General features: G+C 44.6%; 1 protein-coding gene across 1 annotated transcript in view; it reads right to left on the bottom strand.

Moving 5' to 3' along the window:
• The window catches only part of MAML3 (mastermind like transcriptional coactivator 3), a 486,970-nt gene that overhangs the window by 172,460 nt on the left and 288,105 nt on the right, over positions 1 to 26,405 (bottom strand). Inside the window, exon 2 of the mRNA XM_021712078.1 lies at positions 21,031 to 22,554. Coding sequence (XP_021567753.1) covers positions 21,031 to 22,554 — 1,524 coding nt within the window. The remainder of the gene's footprint in view (positions 1 to 21,030; positions 22,555 to 26,405) is intronic.

The following is a 26,405-nucleotide window of genomic DNA, read 5'->3' as shown; positions in this document are numbered from 1 at the left end:
CTTTACAGAAAAGCTCGCAGGAAAAGAATTCTAAAATAAGGCTTTTCCTGTACATAGGTTTATCCAAATTTCCTTCCCAATTTTATTTATTACTGTTGACATCTTATTGCTTAAAATAATCTTGGGAGATCCAGATGGTGCCACTGAAATGGGTGGGGCACCCTGAGCTGTGTTATGGTCTTTCTGGACAGGTCAACATCAGAATGAATGATTTCAAGCCCACGTTCGAGTAAAGAGCATAGTCAAGGGAGAGAAATTGACAAGCCTGACTGGTATGTCTCGCTTCTTGCTTCCACAGCAATTTTGTATAAGGAAGTCAAAGTTCTTTAAAGATCCTAGTCGTAAGTTGGGGTGAGTGCAGTCAGCAGGTGGTACAGGACACTGGGGAATTCCTGGGGAACTCTACTCTTCCCTCCAATTGACAAGGAAGCAATTAGGCCCCTCGAGCTGGGGGGCTATGTTTTACAAATCCCAAAGAGGTCCGCTTTCGCAAAAGCAGTAACATTTTTGTTTTTAATATGCAGCGTTTACTCAGTGATCTATCACAGAAACGAAGAACGGAGTACCACATGTTCTCCCTCATAAGTGGACCCCGGACATTTACCACAACACTATAAGAAAGGGATTGGCAGTAGCAGGATACTGCCAGGGGAGGGAGGAGGGACACATAAAATCAATAAGGCCACCTGATCTCAAACCAAAGTGAGGACGAAAGGGAGGCTCAAACTTTACCTGTACAATGACCACCTGAATACCTCATCCTGAATTGTGCCCCACAGCTTTAACATAATTTTTAATAATGCAGCGTCCTTCAATGACAAGGAGGCTAAGGTAACCTAGGATGCCACAGACAAGAATTCTTTTTCCAGAGATAAAGGTGAGAAGACCCAAGAAATTGGATACGAGCAGCGGAAACAACTTCTTGCCAAAATGCTGCTAGAAAGTACTGATTCTCAGATGTTTACAGGTTATTTCTCCATGACCAAGAGGTCAGCAGACCAGGAATACACCAACCTGTTTACACAATCAACCAAAGGCCATCTCCCCGAATTCCAACAAAAAGCATAAATATTCATGGAAAAAATAAGTGTTTACCTGAAAAACGGGGGTGGAGGGGAGAGGAAGAGACCTGGAAAAGCAATGCAATTTGCTTTATACCACCTTTTACCTTCTGGGCAATGAAAAGGGGTGATGAAGCTAAGAGGCCACTGCCTTGGCAAGGGTAAGAAAAACAAGACCAGAACATTGGCCGTGACCGTCAGATGGCTTTCTTGTGTCCATTTCACTCTGTGAAGTATCAACATGGAGGCAAAATCACATAATGGCTTGTTGGTTTGTTTGTTTGTTTTTTTGAGTTGGAGTCTCACTATCACCCAGACTGAAGTGCAGTGGCCGCTCCCAGCCACCGCAGCCCTGACCCGCTGGGCTCCGGCAATCCTTCCGCCTCAGCCTTCCAAGTAGCTGGAACTACAGGCGCGTGCTACCACGCCTGCCTAATTTTTTATTTATTGTAGAGATGAGGTCTCGCCAAGTTGCCCGGGCGGGACTCGAACCCGTGAGCTCAGGCAATCCACTCACCTCAGCCTCCCAAGGTGCAGGATTACAGACTGAGCCACCGAGCCCGGCTGCATAATGGTTAAGAAATCAGGTTTGGATTCAAATAGGCATTACTTTGGTTTCTAGTTCTAATACTCAGCATGTGACCCTGAACGGAGTACCTGACTCTATAGGGCTGAGTTTCAAGATCATCTGAAGGTTAAACAAAATCAGCTATGTCAAGCACTTAGCACGGCATGGATTTACTTTACTTTGGATCAGAGTTTCTCCACTCTGGCAGTGTTGGTTTTGAGCTAGGTCACTCCTTGTCGTGGACAGCTGTCCTGTGGATTGGATGAGTTAGCAGCATCTCTGGTCTCTACTCTCTACATGTAAGCAGCAGCCTCAGTTCTCTGCCTGTCACCCTCTCCCCCAGTTGGGACAACCAAAATCTCCAGATTTTGCCAAATGTCCATTAGGGAGTTGTGGAACAAAATCATCTGTGGTTGAGAACCACTGCTTTGGATCAACCCAGTTCTAGAGGAGTCTCTCTCTCTCTCTCTCTCATATATATGGTATGCCCCGATTCTTGCTTCCATAGCAATTTTGTATAAAGAAGTCAAAAGTCAAAGTCATATATATATATGTATACATATATATATATATAGAGAGAGAGAGAGAGAGAGAGAGAGAGAGAGAGAGCTCGGTGGCTCAGTCTGTAATCCTGTGCCTTGGGGAGGCTGAGGTGAGTGGATTGCCTGTGGATTGCCTGAGCCCGCGGGTTCGAGACCCGCCTGGGCAGCGAGACCTCATCTCTACAATAAATCAAAAAATCAGCCAGGTGTGGTAGCGCATACCTGTAATTCTGGCTACTCGGAAGGCTGAGGTGGAAGGATCGCCGGAGCCCAGCAGGTCGAGGCTGCGGTGGCCGGGAGCGGCCACTGCACTCCAGTCTGGGCGACAGAGTGAGACTCCAACTCAAAAAAAAAAAAAGAAAATTCAAACTTATATTTCAAAAGTCTAGTAATAAATCCCATAACTATTGGGTTCTCTGTTTCCTGGAGACCATCATTTCAAGCGTTCCTCTTGTTCTAAATTCTGACCTTGAAGACTCTATTCCTGTCTCTTTCATTTTCACCAAGGATTTAAAATGATGTCTCTCTATGAAGAAACTTAGCCAAGTAATATATATTCAGCTGGAAAAATTAGGAAATCCAGATAAGCAGAAAAAGAAAGAAATGAAAAGAAATATCAATTATGATCTCAGGAGTCAGAACGAACTAGGGTTAACATTCTGATGAGGGTGGGTTTTCAGATGTTTTTCGAATACACAGATGTGTGTACATACACACTTACTCACACATTCACACTCACACAATACACACACAAGTATTTCTCGTGTGCTAACCATTTTCACAGCCCTTAATTCTAGCTCTCTTCAGACCAGATGCTAGACTCCATATTTACCTTTTCTTTACACACAATATCCTTCAAGAAGTGGTTCAATGTGCAGGTTTTCCACTACCACCTAGATGTGGATGGACCCCAAACCCAGGCCTTTACTTTTGAATGTCTCCACAGAAGGGTGACTCTAACAACGGTCCCCTTGGGTCAATCGACTCTCCCTTTACCAGCATCCGATGGCCATTCTCAGCTTTTTAAGTTCAGGGTCTGGAAGTGAGACACGACTCCTCTTTCGGTCCCTGTCTTGGCTCCTGCCCACGGCCACTCCCACTTTCTCTTTGGGTCGATTTCAAGGGCAACGCGCAGCCAGGTCCTGCTTATTTTGTTCCAGGTGTGCTGTTTCCTGGCCACTCTCCCGCCCATCTCTGTGATTGAGATAGTTCTCTCCTGTATTCAGAAAACTGCAATGACCACCTGTCATTTCCCGTATCACAGGCTGCATCTTACGAACAGGCTCCAAGGGGGCTTCCTCACTCCCCTCGCTCTCCTCCCAGAGCCTGTGTTGGTTCCTCATCAGCTGGTACTTTTTGTTCCTTAGCAACCCTTCACAGCCCACAGTTCCCCAACTCTCCTTTCTAAACAACAGTCTCCTGCATGTAAAGTTAATCAGCCAGGTGTGGTGGCTCACGCCTGTAATCGCAGTCCTTGGGGGAGGGCAAGGCAAGGAGGAGAACTGCTTGAGCCCAGGAGGTCAAGACTAGCCTGGGCAACACAGAGAGACCTCATCTCTATCAAATAAAAAAAAAAAAAAAAAAGAAAATGTAAAGCAAATTAAAGCACAGGGCTGATGTTTATTGTTCTTAAATCTCACAGCATGAATAAAATTATTCTTCTGCTTATGCTTCAGTAACCCCCCCTGTAGATTAATTGTCATATTAATAGGTGTATTGATGCATGCTTTATTTATTAATCCCTGCTTTATTTATTTATTTTGGTTTCATAAACCATGCTTGAATTTTCACCAGACTGGGTAAAATGTGTTTCTAATTCTAGGAAGTTCACCTTAGGCAATGCTTTTCTTTTTCTTTTCTTTTCTTTTTTTTTTTTTTTGAGTCAAAGTCTCACTCTGTCGCCCAGGCTGGAGTGCAGTGGCACGCTCATGCATGGCCACCCCAGCGATGACCTACTGGGCTCTGGTGACCCTTCCACCTCAGCCTTCCAATTAGCTGGAACTACAGGCATGCACTACCACGCCCAGGTAATTTTTTATTTAATGTAGAGACGAGGTCTCGCCAAGTTGCCCGGGCTGGTCTCGAACCCGCGAGTTCAGGCAATTCACTCACCTTGGCCTCCCAAAGTGCTGGGATGACAGGCTGAGCCACTGAGCCCGGCTGCAAGGCTTTTCTTGTACCAGTATATCTCATCAAGGTACATGCATGCACTTAATCCAAAAGACAGTTAGCTCTCTTAATTAAAAGGTATACAAAGGAATAGCCCTTGAATCTGATCATTGCAACTTGGACAACACGTCACTCTATTGAATGTAAATGGGAATTTGTACACTGTTATTATTTCAATTTTTTTTTTTAGATCCAGCTTTTAGGAGAGGATAAACTTTTTAAGGGCGAGAAGCACGGCTCTTACTTCCTTTGTCATGCTCCTGGTAACAGGCACACAGCTTCGTGCAATTGGGCCTCAATAAATGTTGCTAGGTGATTCATATCTGAAGGGGTAATGAAAAGGCAAGTCTGGAGGACTTAAAGGACTGGCGTGCATGCATCTTGCTGTGAATAATACCAATGTGAAGAGAGATGATTGAGTGGACATGACGGGGCACAGAGTGCTCCGACCCCTGAAATATTCCGTAGCAGGAAGTGACCGTGCGCCTAATGGCAGTGCCCAGCCTGGAAATGGAAAGTCAGGGAGCTCACAGAACTCTGCACACCCATGAGTGAACCTCAGCATCCAGCATGCAATGCCTCTCGGGGCAGGACTTCAGAAGGACAGACAGCATGGACGACAAAGGAGTGAGAGGGACAATCGAAGCCTTACAATGAAGAGGCCATGGGAAGAATTCCCAAGGCAGAAACGAAAAATCCTTGAACAAGATGCTAAGATTCCCTTAAATTTTATTTCCTGCTTTAAACAACAGCAAAGCTTCGCATTTGACCACAGAATGCTCTATGATTTCCCTGTGACAAGGCACAGCTTCGATACCAGGCTCAGAGCTGCTAAGTGACAGGAAAGAAATTTCTGGTGTGTTGGGAGTCTATGACTCCGTCCCCCACTCGCCCACACCATCCTGTCCACATGTCCTCGCAGACAGAGCTGCCCCTCTCTGCCAGCCCAGTTCTCCCCACCCAATACCACCTGAGCACCTGACGCAATGTCAAAAGCCACTTGTGGTAATCATGGTGCCCACAGAAGTGTTCACGGATTCTTGACACACCCTTCAGAAGGAAGACTCTAATTCCCCAGCCCTAGAGTGTGACTGGATTTCATGTTGCTTCAAGTGAGGAGAGCAATGAAGAAGCAAGGAGGTGTGACTTTGATACCATGTCATGAAAGGCATTGTGGCTTCCTCCTTGCTCTGTAATTCAAGAGGAAGCCAGCTCTGAGGAAGCAGCTGCATGTCACCACATACTCAAGCAGCCCTGTGACAAGATCCCTGTAGAGAGGGCCTGAGGTCTTCCTGTGGCAGCTTCCTATAGTAGCTGTGTGAGGGTGCTTCCTAGGAAGCAGATTCTCCAGCCTCAGTCGAGCCTTCGGATGATGGCAGTTCAGCTGACAGCTCGAATGAGCCACAACCACCCAGCTAAGTTGTTCCTGTAATCCCTCAAAAACTGTGTGGAATAGTCAATGTTTGTTATTTGAAGCAGCCAAGTTGTGGGTCATTTGTTATGCAGCCATCGATAACTAATATAATCATTTTTCCAACAGAGCTCCTTTTTATTTTGAAGTTTTTACAGTTGTACTAAAATGCCTATTTTAATATAAATAACCCCAAGATTTAATAAAAAGCATTTTAAAGTAAAAATAGTTTGTCCTGGCCGGGCTTGGTGGCTCAGCCTGTAATCCCAGCACTTTGGGAGTCCGAGACAAGTGGATTGCCTGAGCCCATGGGTTTGAGACCAGCCCAGGCAACTTGGCGAGATCTCGTCTCTACAATAAATAAAAAATTACCTGGGCATGGTCGTGTGTACCTGTAGTTCTGCCTATTTGGTAGGCTGAGGTGGAAGGATCGCGGGAGCCCAACAGGTCGACGATGGAATGGCCATGAGCATGCCACTGCACTCCAGCCCGGGCGATGGAGTGAGACTCCAACTCAAAAAAAAATGTTGAATGAATGAATGAAAGAAGCTGGCGTAAAGGAAGACTGAAACCTAAGTGTCACTTCTAGTTATACTTCCTTGAAGATTAAAAAGGTGCGAATAATACATAATAGGAGAAGTGTTCTTAGTTTAAAAAACACATGCAGTACACACTATGGGTCTGAGTCTATCCCAAATGCTTTACATAAATTAACACATAAGATCATCCTAACGACCCTATTCATAGTGTCCCTGTTTTCTAGACGAAAGCCTAAAGCTCAGACAAGTTACATGACCTGCCCAAGGTCCTGCAAGTCCTCCAGTGGTGAAGTCAGGATTTGAATACCTGTCCCTGCTTCAGAGTTGACTCCTGACTCTACACTCTGCCACCTCCCTACCGAGCTCGTGGCCTCACAGGACTGGCTGCCTGGGCAGGTCAAGAAAGGTGGCGGTGGTGGGAGATTCGCAAAGGCAGAGAGGACTGCAGCTGCTTTGTGGTGTTTGGGAGAACTGTGTTTACTCGCGAGTTTCTCTCACTAGACTACCAATTTAACACTCTGCCAACTGTCCAATTACTCATGTTCACACGGCGCGAAGTGGGTTCTTCTCCAGCTGGACACCTTTCCTTTCTCGACATAATTAATGAAGCTCATCACAGCCCTAGAAAACAAGCCCAGTGCACCAGCCACACTCGTTGACATGTTAATAGGGGCCAGGTGCTCCTGACCTTGCCACGGGATGTTTATACGGCCCCGAGGTTGCTCACAAATGTTCCGCGTTGACTGCGGGGTACGGGTGAGTGAGGACGCTCCTTCTTCGAATTGTCAGCCCCATCAGGCACAAATGGCCGTAAGACTCTCTGCAGACAGTGGCCATACAGATCGGGTGAATTCTAACGACCTGGGTGCCAAACTGGCTGGGGGTTGGGTTGTCCAGAGCAGAGTGGCCGGGTGGAGGGTACTGGGAAGAACTAGCCCATTCAAACCAGTGTAGGATCACATAGCTTTAAAATGTAAAGAGTTGGACACTCACAAACAACAGCAACAAATTACCATTTTGCTGTTCCTCTGGTCATGCCTATTGCCTTTCTGATCACAGAGCAAATTTTGTTTTTCGTTCTATATTATGCTGTTCAACACAGTAGCCGCTAGCCACGTGTGGCTGTTGGGCCCTTGGAACGTGGCTGGCCCAAATCGGGCTGTGCTGCAAGTGTAAAAGTCACATTCAGTCTCAAAGACACGGTATAGAAACGTGAATGTTAAGTATACAGCCGGGTGCAGTGGCTCATGCCTGTAATCTCAGAACTTTGGGAAGCCGAGGTGGGAGGATCACCTGAGTCCAGGAGTTGGAGACTGACTTGGGCAACATAGCGAGACCTCTTCTCTACAAAAATAAAAATATTAGCCAGGCATGGTGGCACATGCATGTAGTCCCAGCTACTCAGGAGACTGAGGTGGAAGAATCGCCTGAGCCCGGGAGGTTGAGGCTGTGGTGAGTCACGATCGTGCTACTGCATTCGTCTGGGTGACAGAGTGAGACCTTGACTCAAAAAAATACCACCAGTAATCTTTATGTTGATTACATGTTGAAAATTGTCATATATATGTGTGTGTGTATATGTGTGTATATATATATATATATATATATATATTTTTTTTTTTTTTTTTTTTTTTTTTTTGAGTCGGAGTCTCATTCAGTCACTCAGGCTGGAGTGCAGAGGCATACTCAAGGCCACCCCAGTATCGACCTGCTGGGCTCTGGCAATCCTTCCATCTCAGCCTTCCTAGTAGCTGGAACTACAGGTGCATGCTACCACGCTCGGCTAATTTTTGATTTATTTTAGAGACAAGGTCTTGCCAAGTTGCCCCGGCTGGTCTTGAACACGCGGGCTAAGATAATCCACTCGCCTCGGCCTCCCAAAGTGCTGAGATGACAGGCTAAACCACCGAGCCCAACCCATAGTCATATTTTTAACATATTGGGTTAAGTAAAAATATAGTAAGATTCATGTTATCGGTTTCTTTTTTCCTTTTGCAACAAGGCTAAAGTTACATGGCTTGCACTTATGGCTGGCACTCTGTTTTTACTGGATGGCACTGCCCTAGAGTTTGGAACTTCCAAACCTGTCACCACTGCTTTGAGAGGGATGCAAAGGTCAAAGGACTTTCCAGGTCTTGTCTCTGGACGTTTGCTGCCACACTAATAAAAAATCCTGCTCATGGGTGACACTGAAACTAACATATGTCCCGTGAAGGCTGCTACACACTCGGACATGAATCGCCCGTCTCATGTTCCAGGGCGTTCCATCACCCTTCCACCCACCGGCTTCACACTTCAGGCTCTGCCTACCCGGGCAGGAGCACATTGTGGCACTGTGAGGCACATGTGACTCATTCTCGGTGCCCTGATCTGAGAGCTGACTCTCTGCTCTGGGCTTAGCGACTTTTAGGGACAAGCGTTCGGACCCAGCTTCCTATGGCTGTGCAGTCTGTGTACAGTACAACACTGTCTAGTGGATGGTACAAAACCCAAGAAAACAAGCCCAGTGCACCAGTCACTCTCACTGACATGTTAATAGTGGGTCAGGTGCTCCTGACCTCCCAATAGCATGTTTATATGGCTCCAAGCTGCTGACACATTTTCTTTTTTTTTTTGAGTTGGAGTCTCACTCTGTCGCCCAGACTGGAGTGCAGTGGCCGCTTCTGGCCACCGCAGCCTCGACCTGCTGGGCTCTGGCGATCCTTCCGCATCAGCCTTCCAAGTAGCCGGAATTACAGGCATGCGCTCCCATGCCCGGCTGATTTTTTGATTTATTGTAGAGATGAGGTCTCACTGCCCAGGCGGGTCACGAACCCGTGGGCTCAGGCAATCCACTCACCTCAGCCTCCCAAAGACGCGGGATTACAGGCTGAGTCACCGAGCCCGGCTGACACATTTTCTAAATTGACTACGGGATACAGATACATGTGGGTGCTCCTTCTTTGGATAAGCAGCCCGATCAGACACAAATGGGGCTGCCATCATGCCAGGAGTGCCTGCCGGCTGGGGAGTCTATCAATCTGCTCAGAGGGGTCGCCTGCGGTGGCCTGCTGTCCACACCCAGACACAACCTCCTTCCTTGCACCGCTGACAATCTCAGCCTGGCTCTGAAAGTGCCCTTGGCCGGCAAGTCCATTAAAACATCCTCTGTGTGAGCTGGTTAGAGCCCAGTGTGGAAAAGAAGCCCAAATGAACTCCCAGACATCTCAGACCTCAAAGCAATCAGAGAATGCAGGTATGTGTAGAAAAACTCCTCCAGGAAATCATACTATTAATAAATAGGAGTTATTAGTCTGCTTACTTTTTGGAATCACTACTTGCTGCTTGTGAAATAAACACGTACAGATAAACTGCATACTCTCCTGTTGTAATCATGGTAATGTCTTGGAAATCAATCTAAATGTGAAAGATCCCCTGATTCTTTATGTATGAGATCAGATGTCATGCCATAAAGATTAACTCTATAGACACTTGCCCAGGAAACAAGATAGAATAGACTGTTTTTATATAGGAAAGCCGTATTATTTTCCCCAAAGAGTTTTGTAACCCTTAGAAAAGCCCAGAGTTGCTATGAATACTTAATAATGACATCATATGCTGTAAGGCTTGGACCTCTACTCCTTCTTACTACTTGAATAAAGACTGTCTTTAAAGCCGGGTACGGTGGCTCACACCTGTAATCCCAGCACTTTGGGTTCCTCTTAGCTGAGCCCAGGGGTTCAAGACCAGCCCAGGTAACTTGGTGAGATCTTGTCTCTACAATAAAAAAATTAGCCGGGTGTAGTAGTGTGCGCCTATAGTCTCAGCAACTTGGGAGGCTGCGGTGGAAGGATCACCTGAGCCCAACAGGTTGAGGCTGTGGTGACCATAAGCTTGCTACTGCACACCTGCCTAGGCAATTTTTTTAAAAAAACACTCTTTGCAAATAGCAGATAAGATATGGCCAAGTGAATCTTTATAGTAAAAATAACAAGCAAAAGGAACATGTGATAGTCTGTAACTACTCTAAATAATACAACCATTTTTATAATAATATGAATTTACTGACAAATAAGCACTTGTAAAAACCAAAAGTCCAACTGTCAAACACAGGAGTAGCTCAGTGTAGCACAAACTTAAAAAAAAAAATCGCTGGGAACTTGTTTTGCATCTTTTGCTAAGTGAGCAACAGGGGCTTTAGCAAATTGGAAATACAAATCAGAAGAATAAGACAAATAACAGCAAAGTATCTTACAAGTGTTTGAGTTGCTTTTAAATATACGGTAAAGAAGATTTGCTACTTAGATTTATACATGGCATGAGCACCATCTTTCAGAAACCATACAAGGGGGGACTCCAAGAAAACTGGAATTCCCTTTGGAAGGCAGACCCCTTGTAGGACAAGCTTCCCCCGCTGGACAAGTGTTCTAGGAATCCATCAGCATCAGTGTGCCAGCTAGCATTGTTGTAAGAGGCGGCTGCATTCAGCTTCAGCGCATTTTTTTTTGGAGATTCTTTTAACGCATTTGCTCATTTCATGACAGTGCTTTGCACGAACAATCTACCCACGTGGTGCTCAGTGTTCAGCAGTTTTTGGCCATAAATGGCATGACCTCCATGACCCACCCTCCCTATTTACCGGATTTCACTCCAAGCAACTTTTTTTCTGTTTCCTGGGATGAAAAAAGTCCTCAAAGGGAAACGTTTTGCCGATGTGGAAGAAGTGAAACAAAAACAGTAGAAGTAGTAAAAGGCATCCAAATGGATGAGTTCAAAAACTGTTTTGAGCCGTGGAAAAAGCGTCTCGATAGCTGTCTTGCATCAAACCAACAGTACGTTGAAGGTGGCAGATGTTTAAACATGAAAGAATAAATACACAATTTTTTATAAGTACAATTTGGTTTTTGGGGGTCCACCTCATATGCCATCCCACGTTCAACCTTGTGATCACAAACCTTTGATTCATCTCTCTCTCATCTTGTCCTATATTCAGTCACCAAGTTCTGTGACTTCTTTCCTCCGAATGCCACCGTGCCAGCTCTTCCTCTCATTTTAATTGCCACACGCAGATAGAGATTCTTACCATCCCACACTTGAGAGAGTGCAAAGTTCCCTCACTGGACTCACATTCACATCTCCCCCTCCGTCTCCCCACACGAACCCTTCCTCTAGCCTGGCTGTCTGTCATCCAAGTCGGCCACTTAAGGAACTGCCTCCACCAAAATGCCTTTCCACCGGCCTTCATTCATTCTTGGTCTATCTCAAAGCCTGTTTCCCCATTGGAAGCTGCTCTTGTCTTCTCCAGGCTGTAATGTCCTTTCTTTTCTCCCTGCCTGTGATCCTTCACGTAGAATCAATCTCTCTCCATCTATCCTGCCATCCAGCCATCTATCACCAATCAATCACCTATCATCTGTCTAGCACTCATCTATCTATCTATCTATCTATCTATCTATCTATCTATCTATCTATCTATCAATCAACCATCATCTGTCTTCTATCTATCTATGACAGAGTCTCACTCTCGCCCAGGTTGGAGTGCAGTGGTATGGTCCCAGCTCACCACAGCCTCAACCTCCTAAACTCAAGCGATCCTTCCGCCTCAGCCTCCCAAGTGGTTGGGACTACAGGCGCACACCACCATGTCCAGCTAATTTTTCCATTTTTTGTAGAGATGAGATTTGCTCTGTTGCCTAGGCTGGCAGGCTGGTCTCAAACTCCTGAGCTCAAGTAATTCTCCTGCCTTGGTCTCCCAAAGTTTTGGGACCATGCCCAGCCAATGTAAACTTTAGCAAGGTGGCTCAGTGTCATCTTAGGAAACATTTCTCCATTAGAAAACGGCAGTGGTGTGGGGGAACGGGGGTGGGGCCGCTCATTAAAATGCATATTCCCAGGCCTCATCCCAGACCTACAGATTCTGAACCTTCGGCAGTGGAATCTGATTACCTGCACCTCGAACAGTTTCCCCAGGTGATTCTTAGACCCATAAATGTTTCAGAACCACTATTTGACGGGTTATAAGCTCTCTCAGTAAACAAGAATATTCTCATCCCTGAAACCTTTAAAGGATATCCTCATAGGGGACCAATTAAAACCTTTTTCTTCCAGAATACTATTATAAAACTAATTTGCTAAAATTGTTTCCTTTTCTGCTGTTTTCTCTTAGCCTCATATTTCTAAGACTCTGATAGATTATCAATCTGAATTTTTGAATCATGCCAGGATGTGTATGGAAATGATTTTATTTTACTCATCAATAGGGCATTTCATTTATTACCTGGATTTCACTTCTGCCCACCGGCTTCGCCTCAGCTGGGAGGGCCTGAATTCAGTCAGTGATGAACGTTCTGTCAATATTTCTTGCATGTGAGTTGCCAGGTACTATTAGCTTAGTCAGGGTCATGGAACCTAAATTGTTTCTGCAGTCCTCGAAGCCAGCCAATATCTTCAAGATTCCAAAACCTACTCAATAGTTATAATCACAAAATCTTCTTCTAAAACATCATGGCGATTGTGTTGACCCTGGTGTCTTTTTGAACAATGTATTTGACATATGTACATTTTGTGTTAAGAGAGCACTTTAGGTTTTATGAAACCTGTTCTAGTCAAAGCCAAAAATGTTAGAAACAATAATGTGAAACCTGCCGTCAAATATAAATCTCCATATTGGACAATATTTGATATTCAAAAAGAAGGGCATTGAAAGTCACCAAAGGAACCTCTGGAAGAATGAACACCTATTTCTCTCATGCTCCAGTGTCATGACCAGAAAGATAAAAGTGATATAAACATTGAAGAACAAATAAGTTGAGATGGCAATGGCCAACTGAGAGGTGTCAACAAAATTCTAGAAGATGAAAATCAGATGGCTGAGTGGTGAATGACTTAGCAGCTCGGAGAAAACCGAATCTAATCCTGCCGTAGAAGCAGCCAAAACCCAAGCAAGATGATTCAAGCTAAAGAACGCGGTGAAGACTTAGGAACCAGAGGCATCTTCGATGTCAGGGTAAAAATGGAGGGTGTGAAAAGGAAAATTGGCTGAAATCCTGATTGTGAGGAGGTGGACCAGAAACCCTCTCCCAGACTGGAAAAAGGAAGGTGCATGAATCTGGAGAGACAAAGCCATGAGACTCTGAAATCCTGGATACTGGGCTTGGCTAGATGCGGGCTGAGGAGCCATAGGTAACCAGGAGAGGAAGTAAACGTCTATACAGTATTTAGCGAGGCACCCCTCACTTTCACTTTCTCCATCCCCCTACTCAGCTCCAGAAAGCCAGCATCCAGGTGAGACTGAAGGAGTCTTTCTTGTTTGGCTTAAGGGTAAATGGTCTACAGACACTGGCCCGGTGAAATGGCTGGATTCTAACCCAGTCGTCCTATGACAAAGCTCCACATTTGACAAGACCTTTCTAAGCACAAAGAGGAAGAACGAATTAGCTTTATTGTGCCTCACTCTTAAAATAAACAGATATTTGAGAAGAGCTTTTTTCATGAAAGAAAGAAAAACAAGTCTACAGAAAAGGATACTTGGGGGAAACAGAGACAAAGTGCGAAGCACAGGAAAACATGATTTTAAAATGATAATTAATATCCTTAGATTGAAAAGGATATGTTAGAGAACAAGAAAGAGCCATGAAGATTTAAAATGTGGTAAGATTTAATATCAGAGGTGGAATATAAAGTTAAGGAAATCTTACAGAACATAAAACAAAAGGACAAAGACATGGAAAGTGGAAAAGATATGAAAATCAGAGAACAATCCAGGTGGTTTAACACCTAATGAACAGAAGTTTCAAAACGTTAAAAAAAGGGAAAAGAGAGGGGAGGAATCATCAAAGAATTAATCCAAGAACATATTCAAAATCTGAATAACATACACTTCAGATAAAAAAAATTCACAGTACTAGATACAGTGAATGAAAAACAGTTACACTGAGGCATATTGTCATGAAATTTGGGGGATGAAAAGAAGATTCTAAAAGCTCTCAGAGTGAAAAAACAGGTTACACACATGGGGTGAAGAAACCGAATGCCGCCAGACTTCTCAGTAGCATGAAAGAAAGACCAAGAAGAAATGCCTTTAGAATTCGAACTGAAGGTCTTCTCTAAACTGTAATTCTACATCAGGTACACTATCAATCAAATGAAAGGATAAAGACGTTCTCCAAAGATGGTTTCCATAAAAACAATCTCCCATCTACCGTTTTAGAAGAAACTATGAAAATGTGCTCCACCAATTTGAGGGAATAATTCAAGAAAGAGGGGTGATCAAAGGGACAGATGATGCAACACAGAAAGATAGAAACAGTCCAAGAATGGTGGTAAGGAGCAAGTGCAGGTCTTCCATTAAGCAGCAGGCCACGAAAACCACAGAACAGAATCAGGTTGGAGAAAGAGGGTAGAGAACTTCAGGGGAGACAGGAAAGTAAGCAAAGAAGGAAGGAGGAAGGGAGGAGAGAGGAAGGGAGGAAGATAAAAGGAAAGAAAATAGAATAAAAAATATTTTATTTGGGGGGTTTGATCATATTGAAAGTTTTATAGGATCAGGAAAGTTTGAGAATGGACTGATGAAGGTAGGTGCAGAGACAATATTTTTTTAAAAAGGCAATGATTAATTCCAAGGAAAACAACAAGCCATACAAGAAAGAAAATGACCATCATAATATACTACCTGGCTAAACTGTGAGGCACTATGGAAAATCAGTCGTGTCAATATGGAATCCTTTTTAAAATCTTAATTTGTGATGTAGCTTGTTATTACTGGGAGGATGGAGAAGAGAAAAAGAGAGATTCTCTGTGTGTATAGGGGGTTGTGTATGTCTGTGAGGAGGTATTGTAAGCAAGCTAAATCCTCATTTTCTACAGAATCAAGTAATTGAAGAATTGAGAAACAGCAGTTTATGGAGACAAATGAGAAAACAACTTAGTGAATGGAAGTGGTTGCCCTTTGGGAAACAGAAATTAAGAACAGCATGAGTGAAGCAAGGAACTGCTGTTTCTCATTGTAAGCCTTAGAGTACTACTTAACTTTCCAAACCATGAGCACGCATTACTGGGATAAAGTAAACAATACATATCCTAAGGAAACTGGACTAAGGGGCTCCAAGTTCTTAAAGTTAAGGAAAATGTGTCTTCAAAGATATTTCCATGGTGGCTGTGAACATTGGCGTTCTATTCTCTCTGTGGAGATTTCATGGCTAAAAAGCTGATAATAATATACCTCACAGGGTTCTCCAGAAATTCTGGCAAAATAACACTGGAAGGGGAAAACATTCTGTGAAATAGGAGCCTGTATGTACTCATGATGACACACACAGACACACAGAGAAAACATACACGTTGAGGACAAGCTAGCAGAGTAGGCTATGATTTATCCAGACCTATGAGTCTAAGTATTAAACATTGACACCCCATTTGGAAGTGACTCCCTTTCTGCTCTTCCAGACAGTCCTGTGACCTTCCTTGACCAGCAAGCCGTTGCTGGCTTTCCGTTGACTCCTTTCACAGTCGTTCCATTGTTTTTTGTGTGTCAGACACAGGGATTGAGTTTGCCTTCCCAGAAATCTCATTGTTGTTACACTGGTTCAAGATAACCACCTCTCATCAAAGGGTTCTTTTCAGACAGGCCTTTTCGGTTCTATTTGATCTCAGAAGCAGCTCTGTGTTATCTGTGCTAATGCTTTTTCCACTGGAGTCGATAATCAACTGTAAACATATTTTTTGGCCCAAACTTTGATGATCACCATCAAATAGTTAATTAAACATCCTTACGTTTAAGACTCAGTGTTAGGCACTATGCAAAAATTAGCTAAAATGAGAGAGAGGGAGAGGGGACAAGAGTAAGGAGTAAGTTCGGGGCATTTCATCACAGAAACACATATTTTAAAAATTAGAAAGCATGTATGTATATTTCAAAATAGCTAGCAAAGAGGACTTGAAAATGCTCCCAACAGGCAGAAGTGATAAATACTCAAGGCGATGGATACTCTAAATACTTTGACTTGCTATTACACATTCTATGCATGTAACACAATATCACATGTAACACATAAATATGTGCATATATTATGTATCAATTTAAAAGAGCAAAGTTTTTTTCAGAGAGCAACCCAAGAGGTCCAATCCATGATGAATAGAAATTCCAGAAAGTGAAAAAAAAAAGAGTAAAGGGAATTGAGAAATGATATATATATATATGTATGTGTGTGTGTGTGTGTGTGTGTGTGTGTGTGTGTGTATACACATACACATATAGACATACCCACATGCACACATTATATATATATATGTATTATATATATACATTTTCTACAAGTGTCCCAAATAAGTAAACATCTACATAAGATAATTTTCTTGAAATAAATATGACTAATAGGCTTTGTTGCTCAAGTCATGCATTAAAATGAAGGATTGATCATGGTCCTTGTAGTCAACAAAGTATAAAGTGAAATATATATATAAAACAAATGAATTCTCTATATAATATAGGATATATTATATTATTCATATATTGGATTATATATTATATTATAGAATTCATATATATTTATAGAATATATTATATTATACAATTCATACATACACATAACCCAGAAAAGATTAGAAAACTTGTAACGGTGAAAGTGTTCTTGATATTGTCACTGTCTGGGCTAAAGTTTTATAGAAATCAGGAGAACATGGTTGGGAGAGAGAGTGAGGAGAAAGGAAGAGCCTGAATGTGGGAGAAAGGTTTCAGGACCAGCTACTAAAGCAGGGATTCACAACTTGTCTACGCAAATGAATAGAAAATCATGGTATTGCCTCAATCCAACTGGAAAATCAGTTCAACTAAGAATTTCTCTCTCTCTCAAAGAATTAGCAAAGGGCAAACTGTTTGAATTAGGAGTGTCCCTTCCTTAAAAAAAAAAACATTTTCCCTGATGGTAGAATTAACACACGTATGATAGGAAATTTAGAGAATTCAGTTAAACATAAAGAAGAAAACAATAATCACTCATCATTTTTCTGACCAGAAATAAGTCGCATTCCTAACATTTTAGGAATTCAGTATTTTTCTATACATATTAAAAACCACAATTTGGATCGTAACATAGAAACTGTTTTGTGATCTGCTTGTTTTCCTCATATTATCAGCATTTCCATGTGGTCAGTCTTTCGTTAATATCTTAACATTGTTTATTTTTCCAAAATACTTATTTTGGTTCCAATTTTTCACTATTATAAGTAACAACATGAGCATAATCTGTGCTCAAACCTCTGACTAGAAAGAATACCATATAAATTCTGAGAGGTGGAATTACTGGATAAAACATTCAAAATTGTAAAATTTGGGGTATCTATTTTTGGTTCTCTCTTTTTTGAAATATTTAGAAAGAGAATGCATTTCTATTCATTTCTGAGAGAAACAATATTTTCTGTGTCTCAAATAAGTAAACATCTATATAATTTTCTTAAATTAAATATGCCTAATAGGCTTTGCAGTGCAAGTCATCCATTAAAATGAAGTGTTGATCATGGTCCTTGCAGTCAACAAAGAATATAGTGAATTTTCACTGGCAACAGCAGAAAACAAAACTGAACTACACCGATGCATAATTATATTTCATATCTCTCCTGTAATTCGTGCTAGTATTTGTGCAATGTACCCACATATGGTGTAATTATTCTGAGAGCTATGTAAATATTGCTGCACCATCAGATAAACACATGAAATAAATGGTATGTTTGCAGAAAGACACTCACATGTTTCTATGCGTATTCTGAAGCTTGTTTCAAACAGCGGTGAGTTAATATTTCATTAAAAAGCGTGCTTTTACCTGACCATGGTTTATGAGGTTAAGAAGTGATTATTCTAATGAGGCCTCACAAAGGAAGATTCTGTCTACCCTAAAAGAACCTGGTGAGACAGAGGAAGAGAGGAGGAGCTCACAGATTTAATCAGAAAACCATCATTTTGTTTCTTCACCTGACTGAGTCCTTTCAAAACATGACCTCTGTAGCTGATGGCTCTAGTGACTCACCCTTGGGCAAAAGGACTGGATATAAGCCCCTTTAAAAGTCACGTTCCCACAAAGACAGAAGCCGTGTTCCAAGGTAACACATTTTGAAAGCCTTTAGTGAGGATGAGGGTGAGGGTGGGTGCCTTCTTGCACCCACATGTCCACAGAGCCTGTGAATTGAAATTCATCACCTTTGGTCTGGCTCGAAGGACACACTTTGTAGCCAGGGTGAAAACAGTAGCTGGTGTGAAAACAGTGAACGCAGAAGCACAATTGGTATTACGATGAACAACAGTCCATTCTGACAGCCTGTGATCTCAAAAACTTCCCAGGGCGTCTGGCCTGCCACAAACATCCCTCTATGTTGACTGTATTTTTGCCTGCTTCACAAGTTAATCTTAAGTGTATAAAATGCTGAATTTTTCCAAAGGTATTTTTTCTTTTCATGAAGCCAAGATAAAATATAAAAGTTCACATTTCAGCGATGTTTTCCCACCAGCTACTCATTGCAGTTGATGTCCACCAAGCTATCCTTTGATTTATCCAGACAGAGTTTTTTTAGACCTGGCTGGCATGTATAGACAAGAGGCCATGGTGAGGTTTTCTGGTTGGAAGGCAGAGAGGGAACAGGAAGGAAGCCACAGAGCTCAGGCCTGTCTCTGCAGGCCAGCACAACCTCCAGCCCCAAAGCGTCCATCAAGCTTGGGGGTGGAGGGCGGGGTGAGACACTCCAGGAGATGCAAGATTCAGACAACCACGCCAGGCGAGACCTACCTGTATTACTTCTCAGGCCTTCTAAGATATCCAACTGTGGACACCTATCCAAGCGCTGGGAAGAACCTGTTTCAACACGAGAACCTCTAAAACAAAGACTTTTTTTTCTGCAACATCTCCAACGAGAATGCCCGAGCCTATATCCCGGAAGGGCTGGGCACAGCACAGCACTGGCAGAAAGGTTATCCCTCATGAATTCATCTGCGTTGGGGGAAGATGACTTTAAAGGTACATTTGCCCCGCCTCCTCCTTTCCTTCGGGGCAAAGTGTTAACTGAAGCAGTTTTGGCTGCTTGCCTTTGGTCAGGACGCAGACAGTGAAATGCTTGTCAATGAGTATCTGCTCTTCAACTCATTTTTTGCCAAACACACTGAGAGTCCTGTACCCCCAAGTCAGAATGTCAGGAAGGAAGACACTGGGAAAGAGGAGTCTTTGTTTTAATTCAGCACCAAGATATATTCACCATCAAATTTTCCAGAAATAGAACTGAATGGATGGGACAGGTTTCACTGTCCAGTAAGCCCCCGACATATGACGGAGTTCTGTTACAGGAGCATGCTTGTAAGTCTAATGTATTTGTGAGTCTGACAAAGTTAGCCTAGGTACCCAACTAACACAATTGGCTATACCAGCTATATGGTTACTGTTTATATGCTTGCTTCCAGACATCTGGGCTTGAAATAAAGATGCAGGACTGCTTCCTACAGTCCGGTACAGTAAAGTACACAAAAGCACAACCACTTGTAGAGGATGCATGCATGTGACAATGCATACCCAACACATGAACTAACTTACATGATTGGACAAATGAACCCACATTCATATTTTTGCAGGTTTGCAACTTGAAGGTTCATATGTAGGGGACTTACTGTACTCTCAAGCAACAAGACTGAACCAGCTTCTAACTGTTGCTAGCCCAGCAGCAGGTATTTCAACACTGACTGGTCCTGGACAAATCTATCCTCCACTTTACTTTGACAACAAGGAAGACTCTCCCATATTTGAACATCAAGAATCCAAATTTCCATCATTTATAATTCAGTAAGACAGCGGAAGTTTGCTCACACCTTATAAAACCACTGTGGAGAACCTTAAATGTCCCCACCTTCCTACCCCGAGCCTCAGATTGTGAGCCTAGGATTGTGTGACCTGGGAGAGATGTTCCAGAGATAATACTGCGTTGGGTCTTATGACCTCTGCAGCCCGCCTACCTCAGGGGGAGAATTTTATGTAATTCTTATCTGCGGTTGGGAATCACAGAAGGTGGATTCCTTGGCATTCAAATACAGGAAAGCTTCTTGTGCCAAGAGTGGGAGTGGTAGACGCTGGCCACTGCTGGGGATGGAGAGGCATGTGGACAACACACTGGGGACCAGGCCCACTATCAGGGGAGAGGGGACCTGCTGGAAGCCCAGACCTCACCTGCACACAACCTGCTTATGTAGCAAATCCTCTGCTTTTATCTAACAGTGGAGCTCGTGGGGCTAAGAGACAGACAACACTCTAAACATCGGAGGGTAAAGAACAAAAGGAAAGAGACAGTCAAAGGCAGGACTTCTCTCCTGGGGAAGGATCATCTGTTATTATTTTTGGAATGAATGCTAGACATGAGACTTGGACCAGAACGTATTGCACTCAAGAAAGCTATTAATACCTCTCTTAAATTCTTGCCACCACTTAATTGAGAACATCAAGGAATTACATCAACAACATTTCATAAAACAAACAAACAAAAAACCTCGAAACCCCCACAACTCTAAATTAACAATAATAAATAAATAAGCAAACATGCTTCTTGGCCACGCTCTTTTCATCTCTTAGAAGAAAGCGGGGGGCCCCAACCTGGCAACCACGGGAGGATGTGCAGGGAGGATTTCTGCGGATAAGGAGACCCCACTTCCGCTGAAGCTCAGACAGCATCGTCACACCCAACAGCCCGAAACGCACCCGAGGACCGCAGGTGCAGCGTGTCTCACTCGCACACTCACCTGACCGTGGGACGACGGCAGCGCGGCATAGGCCAGGGACTGACCCATCACTCCTTTCTGCTTCATGAGAAGCATGCGTTTCTGGTCCTCACTCAGGTGTGCCCTGGGAGCCTGGAGCTGGGGCGGCGGCGGCGGCGGCTGCGGCTGCTGCTGGGGCTGCATAAATGGCGTCAGGGGGTTTTTGTTGGGGTTGGCCATCGGGGGGGTCATCCTCTGACCCAAGTCCGCGTTGAAGTGGGTCAGAGGCTTCGTGTTGCCGTAGGTGAGAAGGTTGTGCTGTTTGCTCAAGGAGTTGGGGCCTAAGTTATTTGGCTGCTGATTGATCATGTTCATGTGATTCTGAGGGAGGTAGTTGTTCATGGTCGTCTTCTGCAGGTTGCTTGCCATGGGAGGCACTAGAGGGTTTTGGTTGTTAAAGGCTTGGGGGTACATCATGGGGCTATTTGGTTTTTCTGCAGGAAAAGCTGCTCCGTATGGACTGGACGGAGGCCCCAAGGGAGACCAGCTGGAGGTCTGACTCGAGTGCTGCTGGGGCTTCTGCTGCATGAGCTTGGCCCTCTGCTGCTGCTGGGCGGCCATCTGCTTGAGCTGCTCCGCGGGGGACATATCAGAGCTGGGCACAGCCACAGGGCCTGAGCCTGCACCGGCCACCACCGTCGCTGCTGCTGGGTTCAGGAGATAGCCGTTCCCAGGCCGAGGGGGTGCTTGGCCCGGAGTGTGGGCCTGGCTTGGCGTCTGAGGGGACTGGGCAGCACAGTTGGCGGGCGAGCCAGCAGGGTTGGGAGCCACGGGCGTGTTGGCAACAGACGGCAAACTCGTGGCAGTGGAGACGGCCGAAAAGGGAGGCCCCGACGAAGAAGGCCTGGCCTGGGGAGAGCCCAAGGAGACGTGTGTGAAAGGGGAGTGAGACGGGTCGCTCTTCACACTCGCGCTCTCCTGGGAGAGAGGGGTCTCAGCCGCCGGCTGTGAGAATTCTGGCTCCTTCTTCTCTTCAAAGTCTTCGTTGAACAGGTCCTGTATGTCATCTTCGGGGACCGTGTTGGCCAGCTCATCGATTAATTCTTGCCACTCCTGATCGTTCAGGTTGATGTCTGAGAACAGCTTGTTCTGATTAGAAAGAGACGTCTCGGATGTGTCTATGCACGTCGGGTCGTCGAGAGGTTCCTGTTTGAGGTCTTTGCCCTGCAGGAGGGTGAAGCCATGTTCTAGGTCACTGCAGCCGTTGACGGGGAGTTTGATCTCGGGGAGCCTGCCGTTCTTCCCGAGATCTTCTAGAAGCCCAGGAGTGTGGGTCCCGCTGTTCGGTAAGGGCAAAGAAGGCTTCAGGTCAAGTTGGTGAAGAGGGGACGCAGAGGGCAGCGGCATGTTGTTGGGCAAGTTGTTGATAGCGTCCATCCCTGCAGAAATGTCCTTCCGGATCCGCTTGCTGGTGGGAGAAAAATTCCCATCGCAAGCACCATTCTGCTGGTCTCCATTAAGCGGGGATCGGGCTCCTTCCAGCTTCCTTTTCACCGTCTCTTGGAGCTGGAAAAGAAACAGGGAAGAGGATGACTAAATCTCAAGTCATATTTTACTCCCTAAGCGTCGGGATGGGTATTGTTCTGAGTTAACTTTTATATGCTTTAGAACACAGAGGAAAGCAATTCGACTTCTCATTTCAAAATCAGGCAACACTGCCATGCACATTCGATGGGAAAAGGCTTCATCTTTTTAAAATTTTTCATATTTCGGGTCAAGTCTCACTCTGCCACTCCGGCTGGAGTACAAGGCACAATCGGGGCTAACCACAGCCTCGACCTCCTAGACTCAGCAATCTTCCTGCCTCAGTCTCCAAGCACATGATGCACACCACCATGCCTGGCTAATTAAAACAAAAATTTTTTGTAGAGTTGAGGTCTTGCTATGTTGCCTAGGCTGGTCTCGAACCTCTGGGCTCAAGCAATTCTCCTGCTTTGGCCTTCCAGAATTACAGGCCTGAGTCACCATGCCCAGACAGAAAAAGATTTTAAATCTAAAAGCAGAGCTCACAGGGCTAAGAGACAGGCAACAATCTAAAAATTGGAGAGTGGACAACAAAAGGAAAGAGACAGTTAAAGGCAGGACTCCTCTCACAGGGAAGGATCATCTGTTATTATTTTCAGAATGAATGCTAGAGATGAAACTTGGACCAGAATGTATCACATTCAAGAAAGCTGTTAATACCTCTCTTAAATTCTTACCACAACTTAATTGAGAACATCAAGGAATTAAATCAACAACATTTCACAATATACTAAAAAAACCCTCTAAGAATATAGAATTTGACATATTTACTGAATAGCATAGAACTGAAAATTCGTGTTTAACGTCAACTTTTTTTTTTTTTTTTGAGTCGGAGCCTCATTCCATCACCCAGGTTGGAGTGCGGTGGCACGTTCACAGCCACCTCAGTGTTGACGTGCTGGGCTTCTGTGGTCCTTCTGCTTGAGCTTTCCCAAGTAGCCGGAACTACAGGCGCACGCTACAATGCCCGGCTAATTTTTTCATTTATTGTAGAGATGAGGTCTCACCAAGTTGCTCAGGCTGGTCTCAAACCCGGGCTCAGGCAATCCTCTAGCCTCAGCCCCCCAAAGTGCTAGGATTACAGGCTTGAGCCACTGCTCCCGGCCAACGTCAACTTCTGAAGCTTCCTTTCAGTCCTTATTTGGCTTTGCCTTTCCAGCACCTTGGGATACAGTATCCCACTCTCTAAAAGCCTGTTTCCACTGCACAATGCCTTTTCCTGATTTTCCCTTTCTCTCCATCATCAGCTCTTTCTCAGTCTCTTAGAATTCTTTCCATGGGATTCTTCCATGTTTTGTCTTAAGTTTCCCTCCCCTGTCCCCCGCCCCCTTTTTTTTTTTGAGACAGGTCTCACTCAGGTTGGAGTGCAGTGGTACAACCTGGGATCACTGCAGCCTCAGCCTCATGGGCTTAGGTGATCCTCCCATCTCTGCCTCCCGAGTAGCCTGGGACTACAGATGCACAATACCACGCTTGACTAATTTCTGCATTTTTTGTAGAGACAAGGTCTTGCTATGCTATGTTGCCTAGGCTGGTCTTGAACTCCTGGGCTCAAGCAGTCTTTCCACCTTGGCCTCCCAAAATGCTGGGATTCTAGGTGTGAGCAACTGCGTCTGGCTCTTTTCCCTTCCTTCTGCTCATTCAACATGCTGCCCTAGACAGTTTCATCTATGACTATGGCTCCAGCTATCTTTTCCAGGCTGAGGGGCCCCAAACAATGTATGCAACCCCGTCTCCTCTGTTCCACCAAGTCCAATGTCCTCCTGCTGGACATTTCACAGACATCTGAAGCCCAGCATGCCCCAGAACTGAGCTTATTATTTCTTGTGACTCAAGTATGATCCTCACAAGTGTTCCCTATCTCAGGATGTATCCAGCTCCCCAAGTCAGAAACTTAAGCGTTTTTTCCCTGAAACCACCCACCTCACCAGTCACCAAACCCTATGGGCTCAACCTCAAAATGTCATGCTAACAGGCACACTCACCTCCATCCTCACTGCTATTGTCCTTGGCCAGGCCACACATGATCTCTCTCTCTCTCTCTCTCTCTCTCTCGGGGGGGTACCATATTTATTTATTTGAAGGAATGATACAAATCAAAGAACTGAAATGGATGTTTGGTACAACCTATAGAAAAGGTAAAAGAAACCCCAACATGCATGCACTGCCTTGGTGATCAAGGAAGTCACCCAGTGGCTATGGGGAAGCTTAGCTGTCAACACTTTTTCCCAGGGAGGTGAGTTCGTCAAAGAGATATTCTGCCATGCCAGATTCAGGGGCTCCCATCTTGTGCAAGCAGGTTATGCAGTCACCAATTCTTTGCTGGATTTCACATGCTCACTCAGGTAATGGGTTCTTATCTGCTGGGTAAGATAGTATAGAGACAGGAGCACTAGCTCTGGAGTCAGAATACCTGGGTTCAGACTCCAATCCCCTCCCTAAGAGTGACTATAAGCTGGGCTCGGTGGCTCAGCCTGGGTGTTCTTATCTACAAAGTGGGTTAATAACATCTAACTCACAGAGTAACTGTGAGGGTAAATTTAAATAAAATGATATGGCCGGGTTCAGTGGCTCAGCCTGTCATTCACTTTGGGAAGCCGAGGTGAGTGGACTGCCTGAGTCCGTGGGTTCAAAACCAGCCCGGGCAACTTGGTGAGACCTCGTCTCTACAATAAATCAAAAATTAGCCGAGCGTGGTAGCATGCACTTGTAGTTCCGGCTACTTGGAAGGCTGAGGCGGAAGGATCGCTGGAGCCCAGTGGGTTGACGCTGGGGTGGCTGTGAGCTGCCACTGCACTCCAGCCTGGGCAACAGAATGAGAGTCTAATTCAAAAAAAAAAAAAAAAAAGAAAGAAATAAGACAGAAGACATGTACACCTGGTATCCAGCAAGCACTCACTGAGCCCTAGCTTTAGTTTTAAAATTCAGTGACACCAGCAGTCACAACTGCAATGGAGACAGAATGCTTCCTGGACCCTCAAGATACAAATAGGTAGGATGATAATATTTCTGTTCCCTAGCCAGCAAAACCCTAATGTTTTCCAAGCATCTGTTGTAGCTTTTTAAAATATGAACAACAAATATCAAATTTGCAATTCAAGCCGAAGTCCAAGTGCTAATGCATTCATGTCCTAGATTGTAGAACAGCAGAGGCTGGATCGTTGAGGTCCAAATCAAACACGTCTTCAGCATGCCACCTGAATGGTGGTGCTGAGTAGTTCCTTTTTCTTGAGGGCCTAGCGTTCTCCAGGGCTGACCCCTTTAACTCCAATCTCTGGATTTACATATTTCATGTGGTAGTCTTTTGGAATATAAGCAAGACATCCCCGAAGATGCTATGGCTTTTATGTTTTGTTACATCCTAAATAGCAGAATCATCTTTGCATTCCTTCTGTCTGTCTCATCTCCCTCATTAGGTGGAAAGGTGGTCTGAGAGTCTAGTTCTCTCTGATGTCCCTCTTGGGAGACAGAGGAAGGCAGGGAGGAAGACACAGAGCCGCTACGTGTTGAGAAGGCTAACCCCAAGCTCTCTGCTCAGAGAGCAGGAGTATGGCTGGCTGTGCACAGGGAAATGACCCCTCCAGCCCCCTCCATTCCCCCTCCCCCTTGCCCAAAGACTCAGGGCTGAGTCTCATCCCAAATAGCTCATTCTAGAAAGTCCCTGGCCCTCCTGCCTACCAAGGCTGGGGGCCTCTTAGCATGATTGTGTCCTCGTGGGAGAATCACAGACACTCTTCACTGAGCACCTGCCTCCTTGTTCCTGTATCACTGTGATTACATATAAATGTTTTCTCCCATTAAGGGAAGCTGTGGTGCCAGGTACTGAAGGGTGC

This window comes from Carlito syrichta, unplaced genomic scaffold (genome assembly GCF_000164805.1).
Source record: "Carlito syrichta isolate Samal-C Ts95f unplaced genomic scaffold, Tarsius_syrichta-2.0.1 Scaffold303049, whole genome shotgun sequence".
NCBI classification, from domain to species: Eukaryota; Metazoa; Chordata; class Mammalia; order Primates; family Tarsiidae; genus Carlito; species Carlito syrichta.
Note: the sequence above shows the minus strand (reverse complement) of the source record. Positions and strands in the feature narration are given on the sequence as shown.